The sequence below is a fragment of the Nycticebus coucang genome, chromosome 11, assembly GCF_027406575.1.
Source record: "Nycticebus coucang isolate mNycCou1 chromosome 11, mNycCou1.pri, whole genome shotgun sequence".
Classification (NCBI taxonomy): Eukaryota; Metazoa; Chordata; class Mammalia; order Primates; family Lorisidae; genus Nycticebus; species Nycticebus coucang.
The window spans coordinates 77,271,188-77,298,020 of record NC_069790.1 but is presented as its reverse complement, the minus strand read 5'-3'; the positions used below and the strand labels follow the sequence as shown (position 1 = coordinate 77,298,020).

The following is a 26,833-nucleotide window of genomic DNA, read 5'->3' as shown; positions in this document are numbered from 1 at the left end:
GAGAGCCTCATAACTAATCCTATTTCTTTGGGAGGCTAAGCAGGAGGATTGCTTGAAGCCAGGAGTTCAAGATCAGCATGAGCACGATCTTTGTTTCTACAAAAAATAGAAAAACTAGCTGGATATGGGGTCACATTCCTGTGCTCCCAAGTACACAGGTTGCTGTGAGCTATGATGATACCATGGTCCACTAGCCTGGGCAAAGTGAGATTTTGTCTCAAAACAAAACAAGGCCAGCCATGGTGGCTCACACCTGTAATCCTAGCACTCTGGGAGGCCAAGGCAGGTGGATTGCTTGAGCTCATGGGTTTCAGACCAGCCTGAGCCAGAGCGAGACCCTGTTTCTAAAAATAGCTGCATGTTGTAGCTGGCACCTATAGTTCCAGCTATTTGGGAGGCTGAGGGAAGAGAGTCACTTGAGCCCAAGTGTTTGAGGTTGCTGTGAGCTGTGACATGACAGCCCTCAACTGACGATGACAAAGTGAGACTGTCTCAAAAAATAAAAATAAAAAAAGAAGAATTTTGTCTTCTAAAGGAAATTATTTTTACTATCAATCTTTTTCTCTTTATTTTTTTTTCAAATGCTTATTCTTAAATGTACAATAGGCTCCAAGACAGCACTTTATTCTAGCTATAGGTGATAAAAGATGGTATGGCATCAAAAATTACCATTGCCTCAGACATAAGAAAGAACTTACGTGCCAGATTGCTTAATTCCACCTGTGTATGGGGGGGTGCTTTTCCGTTGGCTTTAGCTCCTGGAGTTTCTTCTCCTTTTTATGTTTCTGCTCGGATGCCTCATCTTCCTAGTTCATCTCATTGACCTCCTGTTTGGGTACTTTTAGGTCCACGTTTTTGTCACCTGTGGGCCACATGAGCATACTTGAGCTGGACCCAGCCCAGTCATCTGGCACACTTACCATTCCATAATAAATCCATTTTTGCTTTTACTTTTTGTGTGTACTTCTCTTTTACTTTCCTTTATGCTTTTGATTTTTGACAGTGAGGCAAGATCAAATATGGATTCTTAAAATTTAGTTCCTTGTTATTCTTATTTTGCTGTAAATGCTTGTGTAGGTGTGTTTCTTGTTAACCACACTTCGGAAAACTAGAATATTCATTTTCTGCTCATTTACATTTTTTACATATAGGTTTACAAAGCTCCTTACTATGTTAACTTTAGCATCTTCTATGTAATAATATAGAATCAGCTTCTTATTTCTGTGAGAGCATCAAATATGATCAGATTAGATAGGCACTGTGGTCCTGGATGCTGTTGTGTTTTGGGGGGATTTTTCTGAGATGAGGTCTTACTCTGTTGCTCATGGGTTAGAGTGGAATGGTATGATCATAGCTCCTTGCAAGCTCAAGCTCCTGGGCTCAAGTGATACTCTTGCCTCAACCTCTGAATTAACGGGGACTACAGTGTACCAACACCACATCCAGCTAATTTTTCTTTTTTTTTTTTTTTTGTAGTGACTGGGTCTCAGTGTTGCTCAGCCTGGTCTTAAACTCCTGGCCTCAAGCAATCCACCTGCCTCTGCCTCCCAAAGTGCTAGGATTACAGGTCTGAGCCACAATGCCCAGCCATGTATTTGGTCTGACTGCCACATGTTTACCCCCCCTTCAGTTGCTGCATTCTGAGAAAGTATTTATGGCTTCTTAGACTTTTGCTTAGTAAATTATATGTGCTCATTGAAATGATAATTTGATTTTCCTTTTTTTTTTTTGTTTTGTTTTTTGGGTTTTTTTTTTAAGGACATAGTCTTACTCTGTTGCCTAGGCTAGAGTGCTATGGTATCAACCTCCCTCACAGCGAACTCAAACTCCAGGGTTCATGTGATCTTCCTGCCTCAGCCTCCTGAGTAGCTGGGACTACAGCTGCCTGCTACAGAAGTGCCTGCATCAAGACCCAGCTAATTTTTCTATTTTTAGTAGAGAAAGGGTCTCATTCTTGCTCAGGCTAGTTTCAAACTCCTGAGCTGAAGTGATCTTCCTGCTTGGGCCTCCTAGAGGACTAGGATGACAGGTGTGAGCCACTGCACCCGGCCATCTTAACCATTTTTAATTAAATAATTTTTTAGAGGGAAGGTCTTACTATGTTGCCTAACCCGGAGTGTGGTATAATTTTTCATAGGGTCTCACTTTATTACCCAAGCACTTGATCCTCTCGATTTATTTGTTTATTTTTTACTGTGGTGTGATATGGAATGCCTTGGTATGATTAAATGTGGTTACTCAATGTTTAATTTAATCAGTCTTTCAAAAAGGTGACACATAACATGAAACAAAATCCAAATGATACAGCGTTGAGTGAGAAGAGCAAGCTTCCCGCTGTAGTCCCCAGCCACCAAGAAGTGGCTTCTAGAAGTACTCCATTTCCCAGTCTCATCAGCGGTTCCTGCGCATTATTCAGTTTATGTACCCACAATTTTTTATGTACCTTTAATTGTCTTGCTCATATAATAGCACTGAAATGAGTATCCTTATAGTCGAAACTTTAAGCACTTTCTCAATTATTTTCTTAAGATAAATTCCTAAAAGTGGTATCTCTGGGTCAAAGAGCATACACATGTTAAAAGCATTCGATGCACAGTCACGTTTCATCTCAACAAAAGTATATTCTTCTGGAAGAATTATGTTAATAAATGATTTTTACGATGCTGTGAACAAAGTTAACTGTGTCTGTTTGCTGAAACTGGCTTCTTTCTAGGTTATTGTTACTTCCTACTGTTTTTTTCTTTCTGAAAGGTTCTGTTAAATGTGTTCTCGGAGCCTTAAAGATGGAAATGAACGACATGACTGGCGTGTCACTGAAACGTGGGTCCGTTGTTGTTGAAGATAATGACAGCAGGGCCTCAGCTGAGGAGACAAAAAAACAAAAGATCTCAGAATGCAGTCTGACCAAAGGTCTTGACGGGCTAGGGAAAGACTCTTTGCCCAGCAGTGAAGGTGTGCCTGGGCCTCTTAAAGTTATAAGTGCTGAGAAAGATGAAAAGAATTCTGAGGCTCAACTGGAAGAAGAGGAGGAGGAGGAAGATGACCTTTCAGAGGGGGAGGAAGAAGCAGAGAGCTTTGCAGACATGATGAAGCACGGACTCACTGAACTTGATGTGGGCATCACCAAGTTCGTAAGTCCTCATCAAGGGTTCTCAGGAATCTTAAAAGAAAGGTTTGTTTAGTTTATATATGAAATCATTTTGATTGCATCAGTTATTTTTCTTTACAATGTATTCTTCCACTTAGCTTTCTGTTGCCAAGGTTATCCACACTGATTGTCAAAAAGAGATAGAATGATGAAAAGCTGCCCGAATGAGTAAATGGATAAGTCTTGGATTTTTTAATATCTTAAAATAAATAGCAGTCATGGTCTGTTCTTATCAGGGGATGATCCTTCCCAGAATCGATTAAGTAAAAATACTTAATTATTTCTCAGGGGCATGCACTGTTAATACATGTATGTGGATGAGTGCTGTTCATTTTGTCAAAGTAAATTTACTTAAATGGTTTCAAGTTTTCTCTAGAATGTGTTGTATAATCTTAAACTCGTTGACCTGAATGTGCTACATCTATGGTAGAAGGTGATAGTCTTTGGAGCCAGGTGGATCTGGGTGTGAATCTAGTTCAGCCACTTCAGTTATATAACTCCTCCGAACCTCCATATCCTTATCCAAAACATGCCTTAGAACACCAGGTTGGGGTTATTGAAAGGATTTTAAATAATACATGTAAAATATTTAACATAAAGATAAGCTTCAGGGTAGTTCTTGGTAGACTGATTTAATTAACTGTTCACTGTATTTTATGATTCAATTTAGTACAGACTGTCTGTAATGTTAATATGCTTTTGTCTGTGCATTTCTTTGAAAGAATATTCTAGAAGCTCAGAGGGACTTTTCTTTAAGGTCTAAAGTAAAACCTGAGCCACAATATGGTTCAACATTCATTAAGGAATGAGAAAAGATAGCACAATAATTTTGCATTGAAGATTTTTATTTTAATTCTTTGATTTGCACAATAGTAAGTCTTACTGTTGGTAAACTTTATCCTGAAATGAATAGGAAATAATACATTAATTCTCTGAAAGTTCATGTTTTCTTTTCATCAGGTACTCTGACTTCGTCGTTCATGAAATAGGAAAAGATGGACAGATCAGCCATTTGGATGACTTATCTGTTCCAGTGGATGATGAGGTAGCTCTCTAGCAAAAGGCACCTTCTGTATAAAAATACTGTTAAATCATTAACAGTTCTGTATGTGATTCACTGTGTGTTCTCATGGTTATTTTAAAGGACCCTTCAGAAGATGCATTTACAGTTTTGACAGCTGAAGAAAAGCAGCGATTGGAAGAGCTCCAGCTTTTTAAAAATAAGGAAACCAGTGTTGCCATTGAGGTAAATGGTCCAAAAATATTTGAAAAGATTTTTAGGGTTTTCATTGGTTCATTTGGATGTTTGTTAATAATTGTCTGTTGAAAAAACTTAACAATGGTTAACAAAAAGAATGCCTTTGCCCTCTTGACTCTAAATGGGCATCATACTAAAACATCTTTCTATCAGGGGCAGATAGCCAATATCCCAGATAAAACTATAGTCCAAAGAAAGTTATTATTTTTTTGAGACAGAATCTCACTTTGTCTCCCTTGTTAGAGTGCGTGGCATCATGGCTCACAGTAACCTCAGACTCTTGGGCTCATGCAATTCTCTTGCCTCAGCCTCCCAAGTAACTGGGACTACAGGCACCCACCACAATACCTGGCTATTTTTTAAGAGATGGGGTCTTGCTCTAGCTCACTCTGGTCTCCAACTCATGAGCTCAGGCTATCCACCTGGCTTGGCCTCCCAGAGTGCTGGGATTATAAGCACCACACCTGGCTTTTTTTTTTTTTTTTTTTTTTTGAGACAAAGTCTCACTCTATTGCCCTGGGTAGAGTACTAAGGTGTCATAGCTCACAGCAATCTAAAACTCCTGGTTTTGGGCAATACTCTTTGCCTCAGCCTCCTGAGTAGCTGAGAGTACAGGTGCAGTGCCCAGCTACCCTATTTCCCAGAAAATAAGACATCCTCCGAAAATAAGACCTACTTATAGGAAAGATAAGACGTCCCCTGAAAATAAGACCTAGCGCATCTTTGGGAGCACACCTTAAAATAAGACACTGTCTTATTTTCGGGGAAACAGGGCAGTTTTTTTGTTTTTAGTAGAGATGGGTCTCACTTTGCTCAGGCTGATCTCAAACTCCTGACTCAAGCAGTCTACCTGCCTGGGCCTCCCAGAGTCCTGGATTTACAGGCATGAGCCACCACACCCAGCCAAAATTATTATTTAAGAATTTTTTTCTTGGCCCTGAATCAAGGCTAGCAGTTTGCTAAAGCTGTTGGTTTCAAGCAGGAGCCTAAAGCATTTATCTTTCTATGGTCTGTTGGCCATTTCAAAACTTCGGAAATGTAATGGTCAATTCATTAGAAAGAAACATAAGAGTCATTGGTGATAGATGTGGGCTACGACTTATTTGTAGCCTTAATACTGGTGTTCTAATATATCCATAAGATGTTATTATATTTATCTTAAGATCCCTGATTTAAATTATCTATTAGAAGTATAATGCTGTTAAATCTTAGTGGCAGCCCCCCAAAATTACTGTGGGTTTTCAACCAAAATACAAAGGTGATTCTACACCAAAAAACAAAACAGAGTGGCGCCTGTGGCTCAAAGGGGTAGGGCACTGGCCCCATATGCTGGAGGTGGTGGGTTCAAACCCAGCCCCAGCCAAAAACTACAAAAAACAAAACAAAACTTTTTTTTCATTGACCACAAATCAAAAAAGAAATGTCTTGTTGTGAGCCACAGAGTGATTGTATAGTGTCTACTATAACAGGATCACTGTTGCCTGACGGTCAGGTATGTGACCTTGATCAGGCTTTGGCTTCAGCAGCTTCTTGGTCTCAAATGGGGCTCTGGAAAGGGGAAGAAGTGGAGGGAAAAGGTAAGGAAACATTTCTTTGCTCATCTTGGTTCTACTTTGCTATTCCAGAAAGGGAGAAACTAGCTTCTAAATAGAATAGTAAGTGCCACTGTTAAAGGTCTCAATCTCAGTCTTGCTCATGCTGGTCTTTTTTTTTTTTTTTTTTTTTTTTGAGACAGAGCCTCAAGCTGTTGCCCTGGGTAGAGTGCTGTAGCATCACAGCTCACAGAAACCTCCAACTCCTGGGCTCAAGTGAGTCTCCTGTCTTCTGCCTCCCAAGTAGCTGAGATTACAGGCACCCACCACAACGCCCGGCTATTTTTTGGTTGCAGCCGTCATTGTTGTTTGGCAGGCTGGAATGGATTTGAACCCGCCAGCTCAGGTGTATGTGACTGGCACCTTAGCTACTTAAGCCACAGGCACTGAGCCTCATGCTGGTCTTGAACTTGAATTCTTCTAGGTATGCTCCTGCCTCAGGGGGATTGTAGGCTATGAGCCACCTTGCTGGGCCTGTTAAAGCTTTTCTTATGGAAATTTTATTTTAGATTATTGATACCCAGTGGAATTACAATGCAAGTCATATTTTTTACTTTGTATTTTCTTTTTTTTTTTTTTTTTTTTTGTACAGACAGTCTCACTTTACTGCCCTCGGTAGTGCCGTGGCGTCACACGGCTCACAGCAACCTCCAGCTCTTGGGCTTACGTGATTCTCTTGCCTCAGCCTCCCGAGCAGCTGGGACTACAGGCGCCCGCCACAACACCCGGCTATTTTTTTGTTGTTGCAGTTTGGCCGGGGCTGGGTTTGAACCCACCACCCTCGGCATATGGGGCCGGCGCCCTACTCACTGAGTCACAGGCGCCGCCCCTACTTTGTATTTTCTAGTAGTCACATTTTAAAAGTTAAAAAAAAGTGGAATTAATTTTAACAATATATTTTATTTGCCCCAATATGAAACATTATCATTTCAATATGTAATCAATATTTTAAAAACTATTTTCTGGGCGCACTGGCTCATGCCTATAATCGTAGCACTCTAGGAGGCCAAGGTGGGTGGATCACTTGAGCTCAGGAGTTTGAGGCCAGACTGAGCAAGAGCAAGACCCTGTCTCTAAAAATAGCTGGGATGGGCTTGGCTCCCATAGGTCAGTGGTTAGGCTGCCTTCCACACACACCCGAGCTGGATTTAAACCCACCAGCTCAGGTGTATGTGGCTGGCGCCTTAGCCACTTAAGCTACAGGTGCCGAGCCCTAAGTCTAGGTTTTGAGAGCGGTCCAGGGGGATGGTTCAGATTCCCTTGCTTGTACAATGCAGGGGTTTATCATAATACACAGTTTCCTACACATGTGTCAAAATTAGCTATCATCTTAAAAAACTGTGGTTATTCTATCTCCTGAAAGTTTTCATCTTTAAAGGGCATAAACTGGGCAGCGCCTGTGGCTCAAGGAGTAGGGCGCGGGCTCCATATACCAGAGGTGGTGGGTTCAAACCTGGCCCTGGCCAAAAACTGCAAAAAATATAAATAAATAAAGGGCATAAACTATGGGTAAGTTTCCTCATTTATAAAATGAGAAGAAAAGATTTTCTGAAGTTTTGATGTCTAAATATGTATTCATACACATAAATAATAATTCTAACTCACTACTGTCAATGATTTCAGAACTAGACTCACTTTTTTTTGTTTTGTTTTGTTTTTTTTAAGTCAGAGCCTCAAGCTGTAATCCTGGGTAGAGTGCTGTGACATCGCAGCTCACAGCAAACTCCAACTCCTGGGCTCAAGCAATTCTCCTGCCTCTGCCTCCCAAGTAGCTGGGACTACAGCCACCCGCCACAACGCCTGGCTATTTTTTGGTTGCAGCCGTCATTGTTATTTGGCGGGCCCGGGCTGGATTTGAACCCGCCAGCTCAGGTGTATGTGGCTGGCACCCTAGCCACTTGAGCCACAGGCGCCAAGCCTAGACTCACATTTTGATATAAAGAAGTCTTTTAGCGTTTGTTTTCTTTTACATGTTTTGCTTTGTTAATATATTGTCAGGTTTAGGCTGGGTGTAATGGCTCACCCCTGTAATCCTAGCACTTTGGGAGACTAAGGTAGAAGAATTGCTTGAGGCCAGGTGTTTAAGACTAGCCAGAGCACGAGTGAGACCCTTTCTCTACAATAGAAAAATTAGCCAGATGTGGTGGCACGTGCCTATATAGTCCCAGCTACTCCGGAGCTAAGGCAGGAGGATCACTTGAGCTCAGGAATTTGAGGTTGCAGTGAGCTTTGATGACCACTATACTCCAGCCCAAGCAACAGAGCAAGATCTTATCTCAAAAAAAAAAAAAAGAGGAAAGAAATTGTCAGGTTTAACCAGTAGCAGATCAATTCAGTGGGTATCACCCATCTTTTTTTTTTTTTTGAGACAGAGTCTTACTATGTTGGCCTCAGTAGCGTGCTGTGGCATCACAGCTTACAGCAACCTCAAACTCTTGGGCTCAAGCGATTCTCTTGCCTCCACCTCCTGAGTAGCTGGGACTACAGGCGCCCACCACAACACCTGGCTATTTTTTGGTTATAGTTGTCATTGTTGTTTGGCAGACCCGGGCTGGGTTCAAACCTGCCAACTCCAGTGTATGTAGCTGATGCCCTAGCCGCTGAGCTACAGGTGCTGAGCCAAGTCTACATTTCTTTACGTTGATTTTTCTTCATTGTGAACCAGCTGCTAGAACCTCATTATAAAGAATTTGTATAGAATAAAATTCAGTATGAGACACATATGGACTGGGCTGTTAGGAGAATTCAGTCTTTTGCTACACCAAAGGCCAGGCTTGCTTATATTGAGCTCTGAAGTGTTTGTCCTGTAGAGACCTTATGGAGTAACTGTGACAGAAGCTCCAGGGACAGACAGTCTGGATTTTAAATCCCTCTCTACCACCCTACAACGGTATAACCTTAGACACATTTCCTTTTTTTTTTAAAAAGAGTCTCACTATGTCACCCTTGGTAGAGTGCAGCAACCTCAAACTCTTGGGCTTAAGTGATTTTCCTGCTTCAGCCTCCCAAGTAGCTGGGACTACAGGCATCTGCTACAATGCCCGGCTATTTTTTGTTGCAGTTGCCGATGCTGTCCAGCTGTCCCAGGCCGGGTTCAAACCCACCACCTTTGGTGTATGTGGCTGGCGCTACGGGCGCCACGCTTAGACACATTTCTTAACGTCTGCCAGCATCATTTTCCTTGTCTCTAAATCAGTGTTCTTCAACCTTTTTTATCTCATGGGATACTTGAAATTATGGTGAAACTTCTGAACTTGGATTATGTTAATTTAAAGAAGAGTAAAAAATGAATATACCATGCTTTGAACTTTTTTCAAAATAATTAATGATCTTTAAAAATTTTTGCAGCACACTGGTTGAAAATCACTGCTCGAAATGGATATAATAGTATGATATGGAGATGACAAGAATTAAATAAACTGATGAACAAATGGGAAGTGCTTGATGCAGTGCCTGGCAAATGAACATGCTCAATCAGCAGCCTCCTAGAATTTGCAGTATTGTGAAACTCTAGGGTGGTGCCTGTGGCTCAGTGGGTAGGGCGTCGGCCCCATATACTGAGCGTGGCAGGTTGAAACCCGGCCCCGGCCGTACTGCAACAAAAAAAATAGCCAGGGGTTGTAGCAGGCACCTGTAGTCCCCGCTACTCAGAAGGCTGAGGCAAGAGAATCGCCTAAGCCCAGGAGATGGAGGTTGCTGTGAGCTGTGACAGCACGGCACTCTACCAAGGGCAATAAAGTGAGATTCTGTCTCTTAAAAAAAAAAGAACAAAAATTGTGAAGCTCTAAAATATTTCTGAAGTCATACCCAGGCACTTTTGTTATTTGGTTAATCAGGTGAGCAGTGTTTTTACTAATTTACTGTGTTATTTCTCTGTTTAATGTTTATTAAGTTAGTGGTGTTGTTGCTATCTGTGTTTTCAATAGGTTATCGAGGACACCAAAGAGAAAAGAACTGTCATCCATCAAGCTATCAAATCTCTGTTTCCAGGATTAGAGACAAAAACAGAAGATAGAGAGGGGAAGAAATACATTGTAGCCTACCATGCAGCTGGAAGAAAGGCTTTGGCAAGTAAGTGTGTGAGTGTGAATGACCCAGCTTTCTCCCTCAGACAGCCAAGAGAAGTAGAGCTCACTCTCAGTCACCTGTTCATGCTCAAGGGCTACTTTGCTGTTGTTCAGAAAAAGATACTGATCATGTCACCTCTTCAGAGAAGGTGCTGTCATTTCAGAAGCCAGCACAGTCCTGCAGCCTGTCTGGTAGGGGAGTGTTAGGTCTTTTATGAGAATAAAGATTTACTGAAATTATAGTGGTGCATTCCCTGAAGAGCAGAGCCAGCTGAGTAGCAGTTCAAGAAAATGGAAAGGTTATTGCTCATTCTGTGTTCCTGCAGGGGAAAGAAGGCTTTCAGATAAACAAAAAATGCTTGTCACCTATCCCAGTGGCATGTTTCCTACAAGATCTCTTTATTGAAAGAGTTGCCGCTTTCCAACTATGAGTACCTTCTTTGTTCACCTGTAAAAGACTCAGAATAGGTAGAAAGATTCTGCTTTGTGCCCATCTTTGCTGTGTGTTGTTTATTTGAAATGGGTATATTGTCATGTCAGCACACTACTTTGACATTTATGTTCTAATGTGTTTTCTATAGCCATGAAAATTTCTATTTGCATATAACCTTTAAGAAAAAATTAAGATGCACCGCAGGTGTAATCCCATTAATCCCTCCTCCCTTCCCCCTCCCTCCTCTCCCTTTCCCCTTTCTCCCTATTCTTAGGTTATAACTGGGATATAGCTTTCATGTGAAGGTCCACGATCATACTAATGTACACAGCTATGGTTTAATAAAAATAAATAAAAAGAAAAAATTAAGTGACTTTTTTTAACCTATGAAATCAGCAGATAAATTTTTTTTTTTTTTTTTAAGATTAAACCTCACTCTGTTGCCCAAGGTACAGCCTGGCTCACAGCAACCTCAAACTGGGCTCAAGTGATCCTCTTGAGGCTCCTGAGTAGCTGGGATTCAGGCCCCCGCCACAAAACCCTGCCAATCTTTCCATTTTTAGTAGAGACGGGGTCTAGCTCTTGCTCTGGCTTGTTTCAAACTCCTGAGCTTAAGGGATCCTCCCACCTTGGCCTCCTAGAATGTTAGGGTTACCCCCCAGACAGCAGATGAAATCTTAACAAATATTACAACAGGAAAAAGTTCTTTCCTCACCCTCTTACCGTAACAGTGATGGCCTCTATTAATAAAGTTACTTCTGGATACATTTGTTAGAACAGAACTCGTCAAGACTACATAACAAGATTGTCAATTATTAGAGCTTTGTCAGTATTCTCTTAGGTTAATTTAAAAAATAATATTGTGAATGAATGAAGCTTAATGATTTATAACCGTATTTCTAGTGAAATAAGAAGGTATAAGAGAAAAGGGAACAGAAATAAAGTTTAACCATGCCTGAGAAAATTAGTCAAATCAGGAAGTCTGGATAGTGATACAGAAGTGAGAAACCTGAACAGTTGGGGAAGAGGAAGAATTTAGAAACCAATTCTCAATGGATGCCAAAAAGAAAAGGGAGGCAGTAGGTTCTGGAACTGCTTGAGGTATGAGTTGTTAATCACATTTCAATCTGCAAACTAATGGCGTGGTTACTGTATGTTTCTGTACTATTTGGTCAGTACAAAATACCACCTAAGCAGCCTTTCTTCACCCAAGGTCATTCAAGAAAGGTAAGCCCAGGCAGCACCCATAGCTCAGGGTAGGGTGCTGGCCACATACACCAAGGCTGGAGGGTTTGAACCTGACCCAGGCCGGCTAAAACAACAATGACAACTGCAACAAAAAAAAATAGCCAAGAGTTGTGGCCGGTGCCTGTAGTCCCAGTTACTTGGGAGGCTGAGGCAAGAGAATCTCTTGAGCCTAAGAGTTTGAGGTTTCTGTGAGCTGTGATGCCGTGGTACTCCACCCAGGGTGACAGCTTGAGACTCTGTCTCAAAAAAAAAAAAAAAAGGTAAGCCCAAAAGAAAGTGATTTGAGCAGCTATTTTTAAGATTTTCCCATGGATGGCATATACCTAATTCTGAACATTGAGAAGAGAAGGTGATTTCTAGTGATGCCTTAGGCTGGTATTTGATCTTCATTCTCTCCAAGAACCCAGTTGGAAAGGCTACCAGAGTCTTGCTCTACTCAGTGTGGTCACAAGGAAGCAGAATGGAAAAGACAAAAGCTGTATTTTTTTGATTGGTTGCTTTTTGGAAGTGATCATCATTTCTTAGGAGATGCTAAGTTTTGTGAGCAAAGGGAGGTCATTTGAAGGCCAGGGTAGCCATTACTGGGGAGAATGGTTTGTGGGGTTCTTTTTTGTTTTTATTTTTTGCTTTTACTCTTTTCCTTCTTTTCAGTGACTGGTGCTAAATCTTTTATATTCTTTTTTTATCTACATTTTCTCTGTTGAGGCCACACTCGTACTCTTCTTTTTTTTTTTTTTTTTTTATTGTTGGGGATTCAATGAGGGTACAATAAGCCAGGTTACACTCATTGCAATTGTTAGGCAAAGTCCTCCTTGCAATCATGTCTTGCCCCCATAAAGTGTGACACACACCAAGGCCCCACCCCCCCCCTCCGTCCCTCTTTCTGCTTTAAAAAATGAAACAAAATTCCCTTTATATTTTCCAAGCAATATATATATAATATAATATATATATATATTTTTTGCAGTTTTTGGCCGGGGCTGGGTTTGAACCCACCACCTCCAGTATATGGGGCCGGTGCCCTACTCTTCGAGCCACAGGTGCCACCCTGCCAAGTGATATACTGAGCTGTGTGATGTAAACTACTCTTTCCTATCTCTCTTTGGACACGTTCAGTAAAATGTTAATTTCTCACTTTAAAAAGAGGAATGAGAGCAGATCAGGTTGGATCAACTCTTGCAAAGTGCTCCACACCTCTTAGGCCTGAGTTGTTGTGGCATTTATTCGAGAGGAACTGAATGTGCCATCTGAGCTGATCTTTCTTACGTTCTTACAAAAGATGGTTCTCAGGCCTAGACAGGCACTTGGGAGCTTGCATTCAGCTTCTATAAGCCTACCTCTCCACAAACAGAGCAGCTGGAAGTACAAGGCCCTTGGAAAAGAGGGAGAAGCGATATCTGGAGTTTGTTGTTGATGGCCTTGCAAATAGAACCCACTACCAGTGACAGCTTGTCCTCCTGGGCTGCTTTACATTTCAGTGATTTAGCTTTGAAAGTGTCAATGCACAACTTTGCAATTTGGGAGTTTTCAAGCTTTTTTTAAACTACCAAACCCCGATATAAAGTGTTATTGATGATTTAGACTTTATCTAGCAGATTTGCAGGTTTCTTAACTTAAACTTTCACAAATAGAGCAATGCATCCTTAAACATAGATGTGGCAAATTCTAAGTCATGGTCCCCAAACCCTACAATTTGCCAATTATTTAAACTTATACTTTTCTTCTTCTTCTTCTTTTTTTTTTTTTTTGAGACAGAGTCTCACTATATCAGCCTTGGTAGAGTGCAGTGGCGTCACAGCTCACAGCAACCTTAAACTCTTGGGCTTAAGTGATTCTCTTGCCTCCGTCTCCCAAGTAGCTGGGACTACAGGCGCCCGCCACAATGCCCAACTATTTTGTTGTTGTTGTTGTTGTAATTGTTGTTTAGCAGGCCCACGTCAGGTTCGAACCCTCCAGCCTCAGTGTATATAGACAGTGCCCTACCCACTGAGCTACAGGCACCACCTGAGAGAGTCTTGCTTTGTTGCCCTTGGTAGAGTGGGTAGAATCCCATGGTAATGTAGGTCATGGCAACCTCAAAGTCTTGGGTTCAAGCGATGCTCCTGCCTCAGCCTCCCAAGTAGCTGAGGCTTAGATACCTGCCTCAATGCCCAGCTATTTTTTTTTTTTTTTATAGGGATGGAGTCTTGCTCTTGCTCAGGGTGGTCTCAAACTCCTGAGCTCAAGCAACCCACCTTCCTGGGCCTCCCAGAGTACTAGGATTACATGCGTGAGCCTCTGCACCCAGCCTTAAACTCAGACATTATTTTGTAAGTTCCCAGAGTACTAGGATTACATGCGTGAGCCTCTGCACCCAGCCTTAAACTCAGACATTATTTTGTAAGTTTAGCCAGTCTGACAGGGCACATTGCTTTAAAGTCTTAGGTAAAAAAAGAAAAAAATCTACCATGTGATATGTACAGATTCTCTATTTTTTATGAAAATGAACGGTTCCCAGGAGGGGTTCCTGGATCTAGGGTCCACAGAGATTCAGGAGGAAAAGCCAGATGGTGCAAAGTAGCTTTCTACGAGAGACTGGTGTTAGGAATCCACAAGAATAGGGAGTCCCAGGAATTACAGTGCTCAGCAGTGGGAAATGCTCCAGAGAGGTTCAGTAAGATAAGGACTCTGAAATGTATCCATCAGTTGAGCAATGTAGAAATCATTGTTGTCTTTTTGCCAGAGCGTTTAGCGTATAAACAGCTCTTTCAGATAAGCTGCAAAGGGAAGAAGAAAGGACGGGAACATAGGTTCAGCTTTTAAGATAGAAGAGTCATGCGTGAGAGGGAGAGTGAAAATTCAGATAGTAGAGTAATAAAATAAAGATAATAGTAGGTGCGGTATCTCTGCGGAAGCTGAAAGGTTGCTGTGCTGGGGTCCAGTGGTGGCAATGACCTTGAGTAAGAAGGAGAGAATGTTATTCTGCATGCTGCCCCATCCTGTCGTCTTTCTCAGGCTATAAACACTTTTCCTTCCTTATTCATGGGGACCTCTGTGTTCATTACCTGAACTTGGCTTCCCTTTTATCTGGTTTCCATTTTACTAGACTGACATGTCAGATCTTCAGAAGATAAAAGCAACCTTCTGCATATAAGAACCATATTACCCAGCCTGACACTTCTTTGCATTTGCATTATAAATCAGAGAGTCTCTAAAATGTCTTGCAAGTTATTTTATTTTATTTTTTTTTAAATCAGCTTTATTTACTTATTTATTTTGCAGTTTTCTTTTTTTTTTTGGGCCGGGGCTGGGTTTGAACCGACCACCTCTGGCGTATAAGGCCGGCGCCCTACTCCTTTGAGCCACAGGCGCTGCAAGTTATTTTAAATTCACTTAAATTGTTAAGCTAAGTATATGCTGCTTAGGGATGGGAGTTTTATAAAATCTAACAAATTGCCCAAAATAAATTGAGACTCACTGATTTTCTGTTATTCGGAATATTCCCAGTCAGTGCATTTGCTTACTATTTTGTATACTGAGTGCACTTAGAAAAAGAATCCATACTTGTATCTTGTTATTTGCAGAGGAGATGATTGTGGCATGCTCAGGGCTTGGATTTGCTCATAGAAGATGCATGTTTGCAAGCCCAAATTCATACTTAGTTGTCATGGTTTCTGTTAAGGTGTAACAGCATTTAATTTTCTTGTGGCCTCATTTATTTCTTGCCATTATACTTAGTTGTGAATGCACTGAAGGCGTTGTTAAGAAAAAAATGTAGCTATACTTCATCAACTCTTATCATGGGTTTTTAAAAACTTTAATTATGGACATTTTCAAATGGGCATACAAATAGAGGAAGTAGTATATGGAAACTTTACCCATAAACCATCTTCAAGATTGTCTTCATTCTGTTGATTTTTGTTTCATCATCCTTCCGACTTAAATTTTCTTATTGGGGTTTGTTTGTTTGTTTGTTTGAGACAGTCTCACTCTGTTGCCCCAGGTAGAGTGTCATGGTGTCAGAGCTTACAGCAACCTGAAATTCTTGGCCTCAAGCAATCCTCTTGCCTCAGCCTCCTGAGTAGTTGGAACTACAAGTCCCCACCACAATACCCAGCTGTTTTTAGAGATGGAGTCTCACTCTTGTTCAGGCTGGTCTCAAACTCCTGATCTCAAGCAATCTACCTGCCATGGCCTCCCAGAGTGTTAGGATTACAAGCATGAGCCACAGCACCTCCTGATCTCAAGCAATCTACCTGCCATGGCCTCCCAGAGTGTTAGGATTACAAGCATGAGCCACAGCACCTGGTCTTACTGGGGCATTTTATTTTATTTTTTTTTATTATATTTTTTTTAACTGCATTTTTTATTTTTATTTTTTGTAGAGACAGAGTCTCACTTTATGGCCCTCGGTAGAGTGCCGTGGCCTCACACAGCTCACAGCAACCTCCAGCTCCTGGGCTTAAGCGATTCTCTTGCCTCAGCCTCCCCAGTAGCTGGGACTACAGGCGGCCGCCACAACGCCCGGCTATTTTTTGGTTGCAGTTTGGCCGGGGCTGGGTTTGAACCCGCCACCCTCGGTATATGGGGCCGGTGCCCTACCGACTGAGCCACAGGCGCCGCCCGGGGCATTTTAAAAACAAATTCTATGTAATAAATCATTTCGCTGTTAAATACTTCAGTATATATTTACCAGATGAAGACCAAAACCCCAGACTATACCAGGCTTGGTGGCTCATGCCTGTAATCCCAGCACTTTGGGAGGCTAAGGCGGGTGGATTGCTTGACTTAGGAGTTCAAGACCAGCCTGAGGTAGAGTGAGACCCTATCTCTAAAAAGTAGCTGGGTGTTGTGGCAGGCGCCAGCTACTTGGAAGGCTGAGCCAAGAGGATTGCTTGAGCTGAAGAATTTAAGGTTGCTGTGGCACTCTACCAAGGACAGCAAAGTGAGACTCTGTCTTCAAAAAATTAAAAAAAAAACAAACCCAGACTATTATCACATTCAACAAAATCAATAATAATTTCTTAATATGTAAAACCATTGCATGTCCAGTTTATCTAAAAAATGTCTCTTATGTACAGATAGTTTATAAGTGATAAAAAACAAAGTCAAAACACCGTACTCATGGATAATTTTCTTAAATCATCTCTCAAATTTCCTTAACTCTATAAAGAACTTAGGTAACTGGGGCGGCACCTGTGGCTCAGTCGGTAAGGCGCTGGCCCCATATACCGAGGGTGACGAGTTCAAACCCGGCCCCGGCCAAACTGAAACCAAAAAATAGCCGGGCGTTGTGGCGGGCGCCTGTAGTCCCAGCTACTCGGGAGGCTGTGGCAAGAGAATCACTTAAGCCCTGGAGTTGGAGGTTGCTGTGAGCTGTGTGAGGCCACGGCACTCTACTGAGGGCCATAAAGTGAGACTCTGTCTCTACAAAAAAAAAAAAAAAGAAATAAAAAAAGAAAAGAACTTAGGTAACTGTTTTCTGTAATAATCATTCAACATTTTTCAACTAAAAAAATCTTTATAATTGCCGGGCGCGGTGGCTCACGCCTGTAATCCCAGCACTGTGGGAGGCTGAGGAGGGAGAATCGCTTGAGCTCAGGAGTTCGTGACTCACCTGAGCGACAGTGAGACCCCGACTCGTGAAAAAAATGGAAAAACCCAGCCGGGCGCCGCGGCGAGCGCCTGTAATCCCAGCGGCTTCCGGAGGCTGAGGCAGCGGGGTGCCCGCAGCCCGAGTCTGAGGTTGTGGTGAGCTACCACGCCCACTGCACTCTGCTCAGGGGCATAGGGTGGGACCCTGTCTCAACAAAAAAAAAAAAAAAATCTTTATAATTTCAATGCAGGAAAACTCATGAAACTTAGAAAAACACACAGTAAAGTAGTAAATACAATCTCATCACCAAAACATAATCACAAACAGCATTTTGGTCAACGTCCTCCTATACTGAAGAAAACAAATCTCTGGATGGGAAAGCAATTGGTGTTTAGTCTTAAACCTCTTGCTACATCCCATGGGTACAGACATTGCAGCGTGGAGGATGAACTGACATGCCTATTGCGAAGGGATTGAGGCAGGGAGGCTGTACCGGTAGGTGAGTTTTCTCCTTGTCACTGTTTACCTCCACAACATTCCATTGTTTATGTCTTGAGTGGTTGTTAACCCACTGCAACTACCAGGTGCTGTAGAAGTCCTCGGTACAAACTTACCATGCCATCATTTGCATGTTCACCTCTAAAGCACTTTAAGGTTATAAATTAAACATTGCTCTCTTGTGCTCTTCATGCTGTGCATTTGGACAGAGGTCAGAACTGCAGCAGGTAAGAGGGCTTGGCGTTTCAGGTAGAGAAAGTGAAATGCCAGTGATCTTTATCACAAGTGCTAAGTATACACAACTTTGCTTAATTGATAGTGAGCCAGAAGGAAAACTGAAATGGTTATTCCTACTCAACAATTTCATAAAGATACTGTGAGGAAGTCACACCAAGAAGTACTTGTAATTCTCTTCTGTTTTGAACAGAAAAGACTCACATATTAATCGGGACGGAAATGTGATCCACTAGGCATGTATGCTGTGGCAGTTTTCTAAGATAGATAATTGATTCTTTTCTTCACATTGTAGTTTTAATCACTAACCTGTTAAGCAGTGGTTTTACCTTGAAAAAGCCAAGTATCCAAGTAACTTCCGTGCCAGAAATATCTTAAGCCTCTGACGATAAAGGACTCATGAGTCGATGCAAGAGGACTATTGTAGGGACAAGGAATATTTTTAAAGGAAGGGGACTCTTTCTAGAGATTGTATGAAATCTTTTTTCATAGTTTTTCTTTTATGGAATTAACAGTAATCAATGAACTAGACATGTTCGCATAATAACTATAGTTCCATGTCATACTCATGAATATTATTGTACAGTATTTATAGAGTGCAGTTTTGGCTTACATATTTTTGTCAAAAGTATTTTTCAAAACAATCTTTGAGCAGCTTAAAACTAAATCTTACATTGTTTAAATATGTTTCTAAATTGTAATATAATTGAAATGTTCGGTTAAAAGAGCATTTTTTAAAATTAAGACATCCAAGGTCATACAATGTTTGTCAGTCTCCAGAAGAGTTGAACAATTGAAGTAACACTGGCTCTGAAGTTAATGTTTAACCTGGCTTAATTTTTAAAATTTTCTTTCCCCTTGGAGTAACACTCAGGTCTTGAATGCCAGCTACTCTCCCTCAGTCAAGTAGACATTAGCTAAACTTTGTTTTGGAAATCGCCTTTGGAAAAATCTAATCTTGTCACTGAGGCAATTTCTCACAAGCTTTACCCAACATGCCATCACCACCACCATAAGGCATCCAACCTGCATATGCGTGAACACCTCACTGTGGATATAAAGCAAGCTTCCTAGATTCCCAGCTATTTGCAGTTTCTTTCTGGACTGCATGTGTCCCAGAGAGCTAATTAGCCCACCTGTTGGATGAGTACTGTGGCCTCCTCCATGCCCTCCTGTGTGAAGATTGCTGGTTAGTCTGAGTCACTTTTCATACCACTTGCATTTTAGCTTTTGATTTTAGATATAGACAGAAAATGTCAAGTGTCCAATTATAGGTTTAATGCTTGTAGTCCCCATAGCTATAACCACTTATCCTGTATTTCCTGTCAGACTACATCTGATTTCTCACTGAAAAGCTCTACAGTAAAAAATAAGCTCTGAGAGGGTTTCAGAAAAAAAATCCCAGGGAACTTTTATTGTATTTATAATGTTTCATTTTTTGTTTTTTAAGATCCAAGAAAACATTCTTGGCCAAAATCTAGGGGAAGTTACTGCCACTTTGTACTGTACAAGGAAAACAAAGACACCATGGATGCTATTAATGTACTCTCCAAATATTTAAGGTTAGTATCTTGTCCTTAAGCACACAAAAAATCATGCTACAGGGAAAAAGGAGCAGGGGCACAGATCACAGATAGTGAGCATGCTTCCCAGTGGTAGTTATCTTAGGCTATTGGTGAATTAGTTTTCTTTGATCCCCGTATATATTGCCAGTAGTTCAGGATGAAAATTTTTATTGGTAAATATTTCACAGTTGGCTTTACTAAATTGGAGCTCTCAATTCCTGGAAGCTGATAAAATGGAAAAACCTGAGACAAGTCAGATTTTCTCATAGGAATGTAAATATAGCAGATATTGGATCTCTGAGAGCGGGCTAGGAGCCGAAGCTTTTTTAAAAAACAAAAATGGTTACAAATTCATATGCTGTGGAAATTTACTTTACTATATATTTAGCTCAGTTTAAATATGGTAACACAGTATATTAGTTGGCTAGGACCACCGTAACACCACAAGCTGTAGAACGGGTGGCTTAAACAACAGAAGTTAACTTACTGCTATTTCTTGGGCTAGAAGTTCCAACATCAAGGTGTCCACAGGTTTGGGGTTTTTTTGAGGCCTCTCTCCTTGGCTTGCAGGTGGCTGCCTGCTCGCTGTGTCCTTTCTTCTGTGCGTCCTAATCTCTTCTTAGAGGACACCAGTCAGATTGAATTAGAGCCTGCTCTAAAGACCTTATTTTAACTTAACCACTTCTTTAAAGGCCCTATCTCAAAATACAGTCACATTCTGAGGTACCAAGGGCAGAGCTTCAACATACAAATTTTGGGAGAGAGAGTCAAGCCCATAACACACAGTATCCAATTAAGCAACATTTATTTTACTCCATTTATTAGCTCCCTGGTGAGAGTGTCTGTGGTACCAGGTCTGTACTTGAGCCAAAGAGAATAGACAGTTCCTGACAGGGGAATAGAGGGTAGGGGAAGAAGTTCCTCTGAGATCTGAGGATTGCCCAGATTCAAAAAACCCATACTATTTTTCATTTCCTTTTCATAAGGAAAAGCAGTTAAGTTTATAAAATCTCTCTTAGTTAACTAGGTAACTTATATCTTCATTTCAAAACTGTTCAGATCACTGTTTCAGCATTTGGGTTTTTGTACAAAGCAGTAGTTTCATTTAAGGGAAATTCATACACTATTACTAAATTTTTAAAAATTGAAGATAAAAAATTTTCAAAGTGGTACATTATATCCCTAGAATACACTTTTTTTTCTTAGTTTTATATAATCTTTCTTAGGGATGAGGGAGCAGATTTTTACTCTGTTGCCCTGAGTAGAGTACCATGGCATTGTCGTAGCTCACAGCAACCTCAAACTCTTGGGCTCAACCTAACTTCTCTTGCCTCAGCCTCCTGAGTAGCTGGGACTACAGGGGACTGCTACAACACCCAGCTAGTTTTTGTATTTTTCATAGAGATGGCGTCTCATACGTGCTCAAGCTGGTCTCGAACTCCGGAGCTCAGGTGATCCACCTACCTTGGCCTCCCAGAGTGCTAGGATTACAGGTGTGAGCCACCACACCCGGCCATAGTTTTATGTAATCTAGTAAATTGCACATGAGGAAGAGGAAGTACATTATTTCCTTTCTGTTGCTGGTTAGCCATGTCTTGGAACAACGTTTGTCATTTACTAATAGCTACAGACGTTCTAAGGCACTACAAAAATAAATTGTTCAGGAATCACTTACTTTTTTTTTAATGGTTATGATCTCCCTGTCTTGCCCAGGTTGGCCTTGAACTGAACTACTGGGCTCCTGCAATCCTCTCACCTGAGCCTCTTGAGTAGCTAGGAGTATGCCCAGCTATCATTTACTTTTCTAGCTTACATATTGGTTTCTGTTTTCCTAGATTGATTTTGTACATAAAGTTATTTCTCCTCATTCTTCTCTTACTGTGTTTTGTTTGTTTGTTTGTTTTGTTTTGTTTTGTTTTGTTTTGAGACAGAGTCTCACTATGTCATCCTGCGTAGAGTGCTGTGGCATCACAGCTCATAGCAACCTCAAACTCTTGGGCTTAACTGATTCTCTTGCTGCAGCCTCCCAAGTAGCTGGGACTACAGGTGCCTACCACAACACCCGGCTATTTTTTGGTTGCAGTTGTCATGGTTGTTTAGCAGTCCCAAGTAGCTGGGACTACAGGAGCCTGCCACAACACCTGGCTATTTTTTTGGTTGCAGTTGTCATGGTTATTTAGCAGGCCCGCACTGAGCTCGAACCCACCAGCTTTGATGTATGTGACCAGCGCCCTACTTACTGATCCACGGGCACTGAGGCTATGTTTTGTTTTTAAGTATATATATATAAATATACTTTATAAATATTTTGAAATTCAAATTGTGAGAAATAAGATTTCCTTATGGTATGCGACATCAGATAATTTTATTTCTGTCTTGCCAGAGTCAAGCCAAATATATTCTCCTACATGGGAACCAAAGATAAAAGGGCTATCACAGTTCAAGAGATTGCTGTTCTCAAGTAAGTAGAGAGTGCATAACATGCTTTGTACTGTAAAAATACTAGCACTGCTTCTCAGAATTCTCACATTTACTTTGTGGGTTTATCTATTCCATCTTTAGATGGTACCTCAGCCTATTTAGAAATTACTTTTCTGTTTTCTTTCCTTATTCTTATATTGCCTAATTTTTTTTTTTTTGAGACAATCTTACTATGTCACCTTCAGTAGAGTGCTGTGGTGTCACAGCTCACAGCAACCTCAAACTCTTGGGCTTAAGTGATTCCCTTGTCTCAGCCTCCCAAGTAGCTGGGACTACAGGTGCCCACCACAAGGCCCACAGTAGGCCAAGTGATCCACCCACCTTGGCTTCCCAGAGTGCTAGGATTACAGGTGTGAGCTGGGTGTTGTGGCAGGTGCCTGTAGTCCCAGCTGCTCAGGAGTCTGAGGCAAGAGAATTGCTTGAGGTCGTTTGAGGTTGCTGTGAATGATGATGCCACAGCACTCTACCAAGGACGATTAAATGATACCCTGGGCTGCCCATAGCACAGTGGTTATGGCGCTGGCCATGTACACCAAGGGTGGTGGGTTCAAACCCACCCTACCCCAGCTAAACATCAATAACAACTGCAACCAAGCCCTGGCCAGGTTCTAACCTTGCAGCCTCAGTGTATGTGGCTGGTGCCCTAACCACTGAGCTATGGGCACCGAGCCTGTTTCCTAATATTTTTATATCAAACATATATTATTTATGTAACTTTAAAGGATGTTTGCATTAGAGCCAAGAGTATAAGTGCTTTTTTCTCTATTTTGTTTATTCATTATTAAATACAAGTATGGTATTTAAATTTTAATTACAAAACAGGGTGTGAGCTCTTCTGTTACTCACCAGAGATCTACAGGAAAAAAACAATGGTCTCTGCCTTAGATGCAATTATAATTTAATGGAGCAGACAGACAAGTAAATTAGAACTTATTCCACGGTGAGATAAATGCTAAAATAGGGGTATGCCTGACAGTAGGCAAGGAACTTGATGTGGATGGCAAGCAAGGAAAACTTTCACAGAAAATAGGAAGCTTGAATTTTAATTTAGATCAGGGCTAATCAGCCTCTATACTGTTGACTTTTTTGGGCTGGAAAATTGTTTGTGCGGGGACCGTCTTGTGTGTTACAGGATTTTTAGCAGCATCCCTAATCTCAACCCACTATAGAACAGTAACAGTCCCTCTTCCTTGTTATGATAACAGAAAATGTCAAATATCCTCTGAGAGGTAGAATTGCACCTGACTGGGAACCACCAGCCTAGATTCTGGAAGGATAAGTAGGGATTTCCTGTGGCTAGAAGGGTCGTTAATTCCAAACCAAGAAAACAGCTTATGAAAAGACATTGGACGATATATTTGATACCTGGCATGTACTTTAGTTTTTTAGAATCATAGCAAGGAAAAAGGTTTGAGAGATAGGACGCAGATCCTACAGGGTCCTTTAGGTCACATTGAGGACCTTTGACTTGAACTAATCTAAACAGGGTCACTTGTGTGAAGAGACTGGATTGGGAGTTGCAGTCAGAGGAAGATGCATGAAACAAGATGCATGGCAGTACCATTGCCATGTTCAGGGGAGGGAGGACAGGGGTCTGAACCCAGTCGGTCATGTGAAGGTAAAAGGGAAAGATGAACATAATAACTGTGTGGTGAAGAAATTTAGGTTTTCTTTTTAGTGCACCTCCACAAGTTAGGAGTGGTGGGAAAGAAAAAGAACATAGGGGAGGGCCAGGTGCAGTGGCTCACACCTGTAATCCTAGCACTCTGGGAGGTTGAGGTGTGTAGATTGCCTGAGCTCACAGGTTCATTATCAGCCTGAGCCAGAGCAAGACCCCGCCTCTAAAAAAAATAGCTGGGTGTTGTGGTAGCCTGTAGTCCCAGCTACTCAGGAGTCTGAGGCAAGAGAATTGCTTGAGGTTGTTTGAGGTTGCTGTGAACGATGACGCCACAGCACTCTACCAAGGGTAACAAAATAATACCCTGGGCTCCACGCCCATAGCACGGTGGTTATGGCACTGGCCATGTACACCAAGAGTGGCGGGTTCAAACCCACCCCAGGCCAGCTAAACATCAATAACAACTGCAACTGCAACAACAACAAAAAATAGCCGGGTATTGTGGCAGGTGCCTATAGTCCCAGCTACTTGGGAGGTGGAGGCAAGAGAATCGCTTAAGCCCAAGAGTTTGAGGTTGCTGTGAGTTGTAATGCCACAGCACTCTACCCAGGGCCACATAGTGAAACTCTGTCTCAAAAAAAAAAACCAATAATAATACTATCTCAAAAAAAAAAAGAAATAACGTAAGAGCTGGAAGAAATTTTAGGAGGTGCGTTCATTTTGTTGAATGTGGGGATGGTTTCATGGGCTTAACCGCATGTCAGAACTTACACATTTTAAATATGTGTAGTCTATTGAACGTCAGTTACTCTGCAGTTAAAAATAAAGTTGTCTGTGTTTGCTGTCTCTACTTAAATGTACTCTGCATATGTTACTTGTAATTTCCCTATCTTTTCATAAGGAATTTGAGGTGGTATCTCTTCTTTACCTCGTGGTACCCTACAGTCAGGCTTCGTTCCCACTACTTTTCTGATAGGATGTAGTGGTTGCATCCTTCTGGGTCATTCTAGCCCTTTTTGGTTTTTTTTTGTTTGTTTTCTTTTTGAGACAAGAGTCTCAGTATGTCGCCCTCTATAGCATGCTGTGGCATCACAGCTCACAGCAACTTCAAACTTTTTGGCTTAACTGATTCTCTTGCCTCAGCCTCTCAAGTAGCTAGACTACAGGCTCCCACCACAATGCCTGGCTATTTTTTTGTTGCAGTTGTTTTTAGCTGTTGTTTAACTGGCCCGGGTCAGGTTCGAACCCGCCACCCGCGGTGTATGTAGCTGACGCTATAACCACTGTGCTATGCACGCTGAGCCCTTTTCTTCTTTTTTTCTCTCTGAAGTTTTATTTCACTAACTTCAGGTAAAATTTCCACAACTGTGTTCTGGTCAATTTATTATCCTTGTTTGGCTTCCCAAAATGGTAGTACCAAAAGATTTGCAGGTCAGGGAGAAAAGACCACTTTAAGAAGCATTGCATTTACTCATCTTCCACAAGGCAACAGAGTTGAACATCTGATTCTTCAACAAAACAAAGCTTTGATAGTATCCAGGAGTGCAGACAGGCAAACCAGACCGTAGACACTCCTCGATTTGTCAAAATCAAACCAGAGAAAACCTACTCCACAGCTATAAAAGGCTGATATTCATTTTTCTTTTTCTGTTGTCGCAGCATTTTTCTTCTTTTAATTACCATATCATGTAGTTTCTCAAGTCCTTCCTTTAGTCCATCTCCTGTGATTGCACAGGTAGGCTGCAAATGCCAAGGAGTTGATGAACTCAGTTCACCCATTGCTAACAGTTTCTCAATTTCTGAAAGAGACAACGAGTTTCTCAAGTCTTGTTTGTTAACAACAGGCACTCCCTGATTTTCTGATATCCTAGTTATTTTCTGAAGTTCAATTTTGGCTGCTGCCATCCTTTCAACATCAACAGAGTCCACAACAAACACAATGCCATCTGTGCATCTGGTATGTGACTTCCACAGTGACCTTAATTTCTCCTGACCACCTACATCCCAGAAGTGAAAAGTGACTGTTTTAGAATTTCCTAAGGTTACCTTAATTTTCTCAGTGTTAAACCCTTTGGTAGGTACAGTATTTACAAATTCATTGAACTGCAGCCTCTACAAAACAGTTGTCTTTCCAGCACAGTCCAAACCCAGAATAACAATGTGGAAGGACTGAAATGAAGGCAAGCTGGACAGGATAGAAGTCTGCTCTGACAGTCCATTCCCCATTTCTAGCTGCAATTAGTGTCCCAAATTGAAATGCTTTCTTGTTGCTTTAGAACTTCTCTTCCTAGGTGATCAGCTATAAGACTTCTCCCAAATTAGCATCTGGGTCCCAAAGAGAAAGCATTGGCGGGTGCTTCTACGCAGGGCGCAGGACCCCGCGTCGGTTCTGCTTAGCTCTCAGGGCAGCTCCGGCTCTCCCTTTTCTTCCTTGACCTTGGGATAGGGGCATGATATAGTTATAAAAGCAAAGTGAAAACATCTTCTGTCACTTTTCCTGGTGAGGTGTGTAAATATTGATGTGTTTGAGAGAGCTGGAGAAGATACTTGACGGTAATAGTGTTCCCCCTACCTGATGGCCTGGTTTCCTTTCCTCCCTGTGACTTCTAGAATGTAGAGTCTTCTGCTGAGGGTGAAGGGACAGGTGGAGGACTCTAAAACAGCATACAAATAAAAAATACCCTCTGTGGGTGATGGGCCAGTGGGCTCAGCAGGAGCTTAGACAAATGATGTGGGGTGGGGAGGATGAGGATTTGAGGGCTTAGGCTTTCCCAGTCTTTGTAGACATAGGACACAACAGAAGGTTTTTGTCTTCTCTTTGGTATCTCAAATATTGTAATCAATCCCTGTGATTTCTCTTAGGCCCAGTGAATTTTTATCCTCATAAAAAAGGTAAGTTGAGGGTGGCGCCTGTAATTCAGTGGGTAGGGCGCTGGCCCCATTTACCAAGGGTGGCTGGTTCCAACCCACCCCCAGCCAAACTGCAGCAAAAAATAGCCGGGCGTTGTGGCAGGCACCTGTAGTCTCAGCTACTCGGGAGGCTGAGGCAAGAGAATCACTTAAGCCCAAAAGCTGGAGGTTGCTGTGAGCTGTGACACCTTGGCATTCTACTGAGG

General features: G+C 41.7%; 1 protein-coding gene, 1 non-coding gene and 1 pseudogene across 2 annotated transcripts in view; 2 read left to right on the top strand and 1 right to left on the bottom strand.

Moving 5' to 3' along the window:
- PUS7 (pseudouridine synthase 7) overlaps positions 1-26,833 on the top strand; it is a 60,265-nt gene that overhangs the window by 6,020 nt on the left and 27,412 nt on the right. The window contains exons 2-7 of the mRNA XM_053608602.1: positions 2,752-3,172; positions 4,109-4,193; positions 4,293-4,394; positions 9,925-10,069; positions 19,504-19,615; positions 22,002-22,079. Of these exons, the coding sequence (XP_053464577.1) occupies positions 2,752-3,172; positions 4,109-4,193; positions 4,293-4,394; positions 9,925-10,069; positions 19,504-19,615; positions 22,002-22,079 (943 nt within the window). The remainder of the gene's footprint in view (positions 1-2,751; positions 3,173-4,108; positions 4,194-4,292; positions 4,395-9,924; positions 10,070-19,503; positions 19,616-22,001; positions 22,080-26,833) is intronic.
- On the top strand, positions 5,338-5,475 carry LOC128560610 (small nucleolar RNA SNORA2/SNORA34 family). Its single transcript, XR_008373090.1, has one exon. It is a non-coding gene; the product is annotated as a small nucleolar RNA SNORA2/SNORA34 family (small nucleolar RNA).
- On the bottom strand, positions 25,045-25,953 carry LOC128598227 (ADP-ribosylation factor-like protein 4A; annotated as a pseudogene).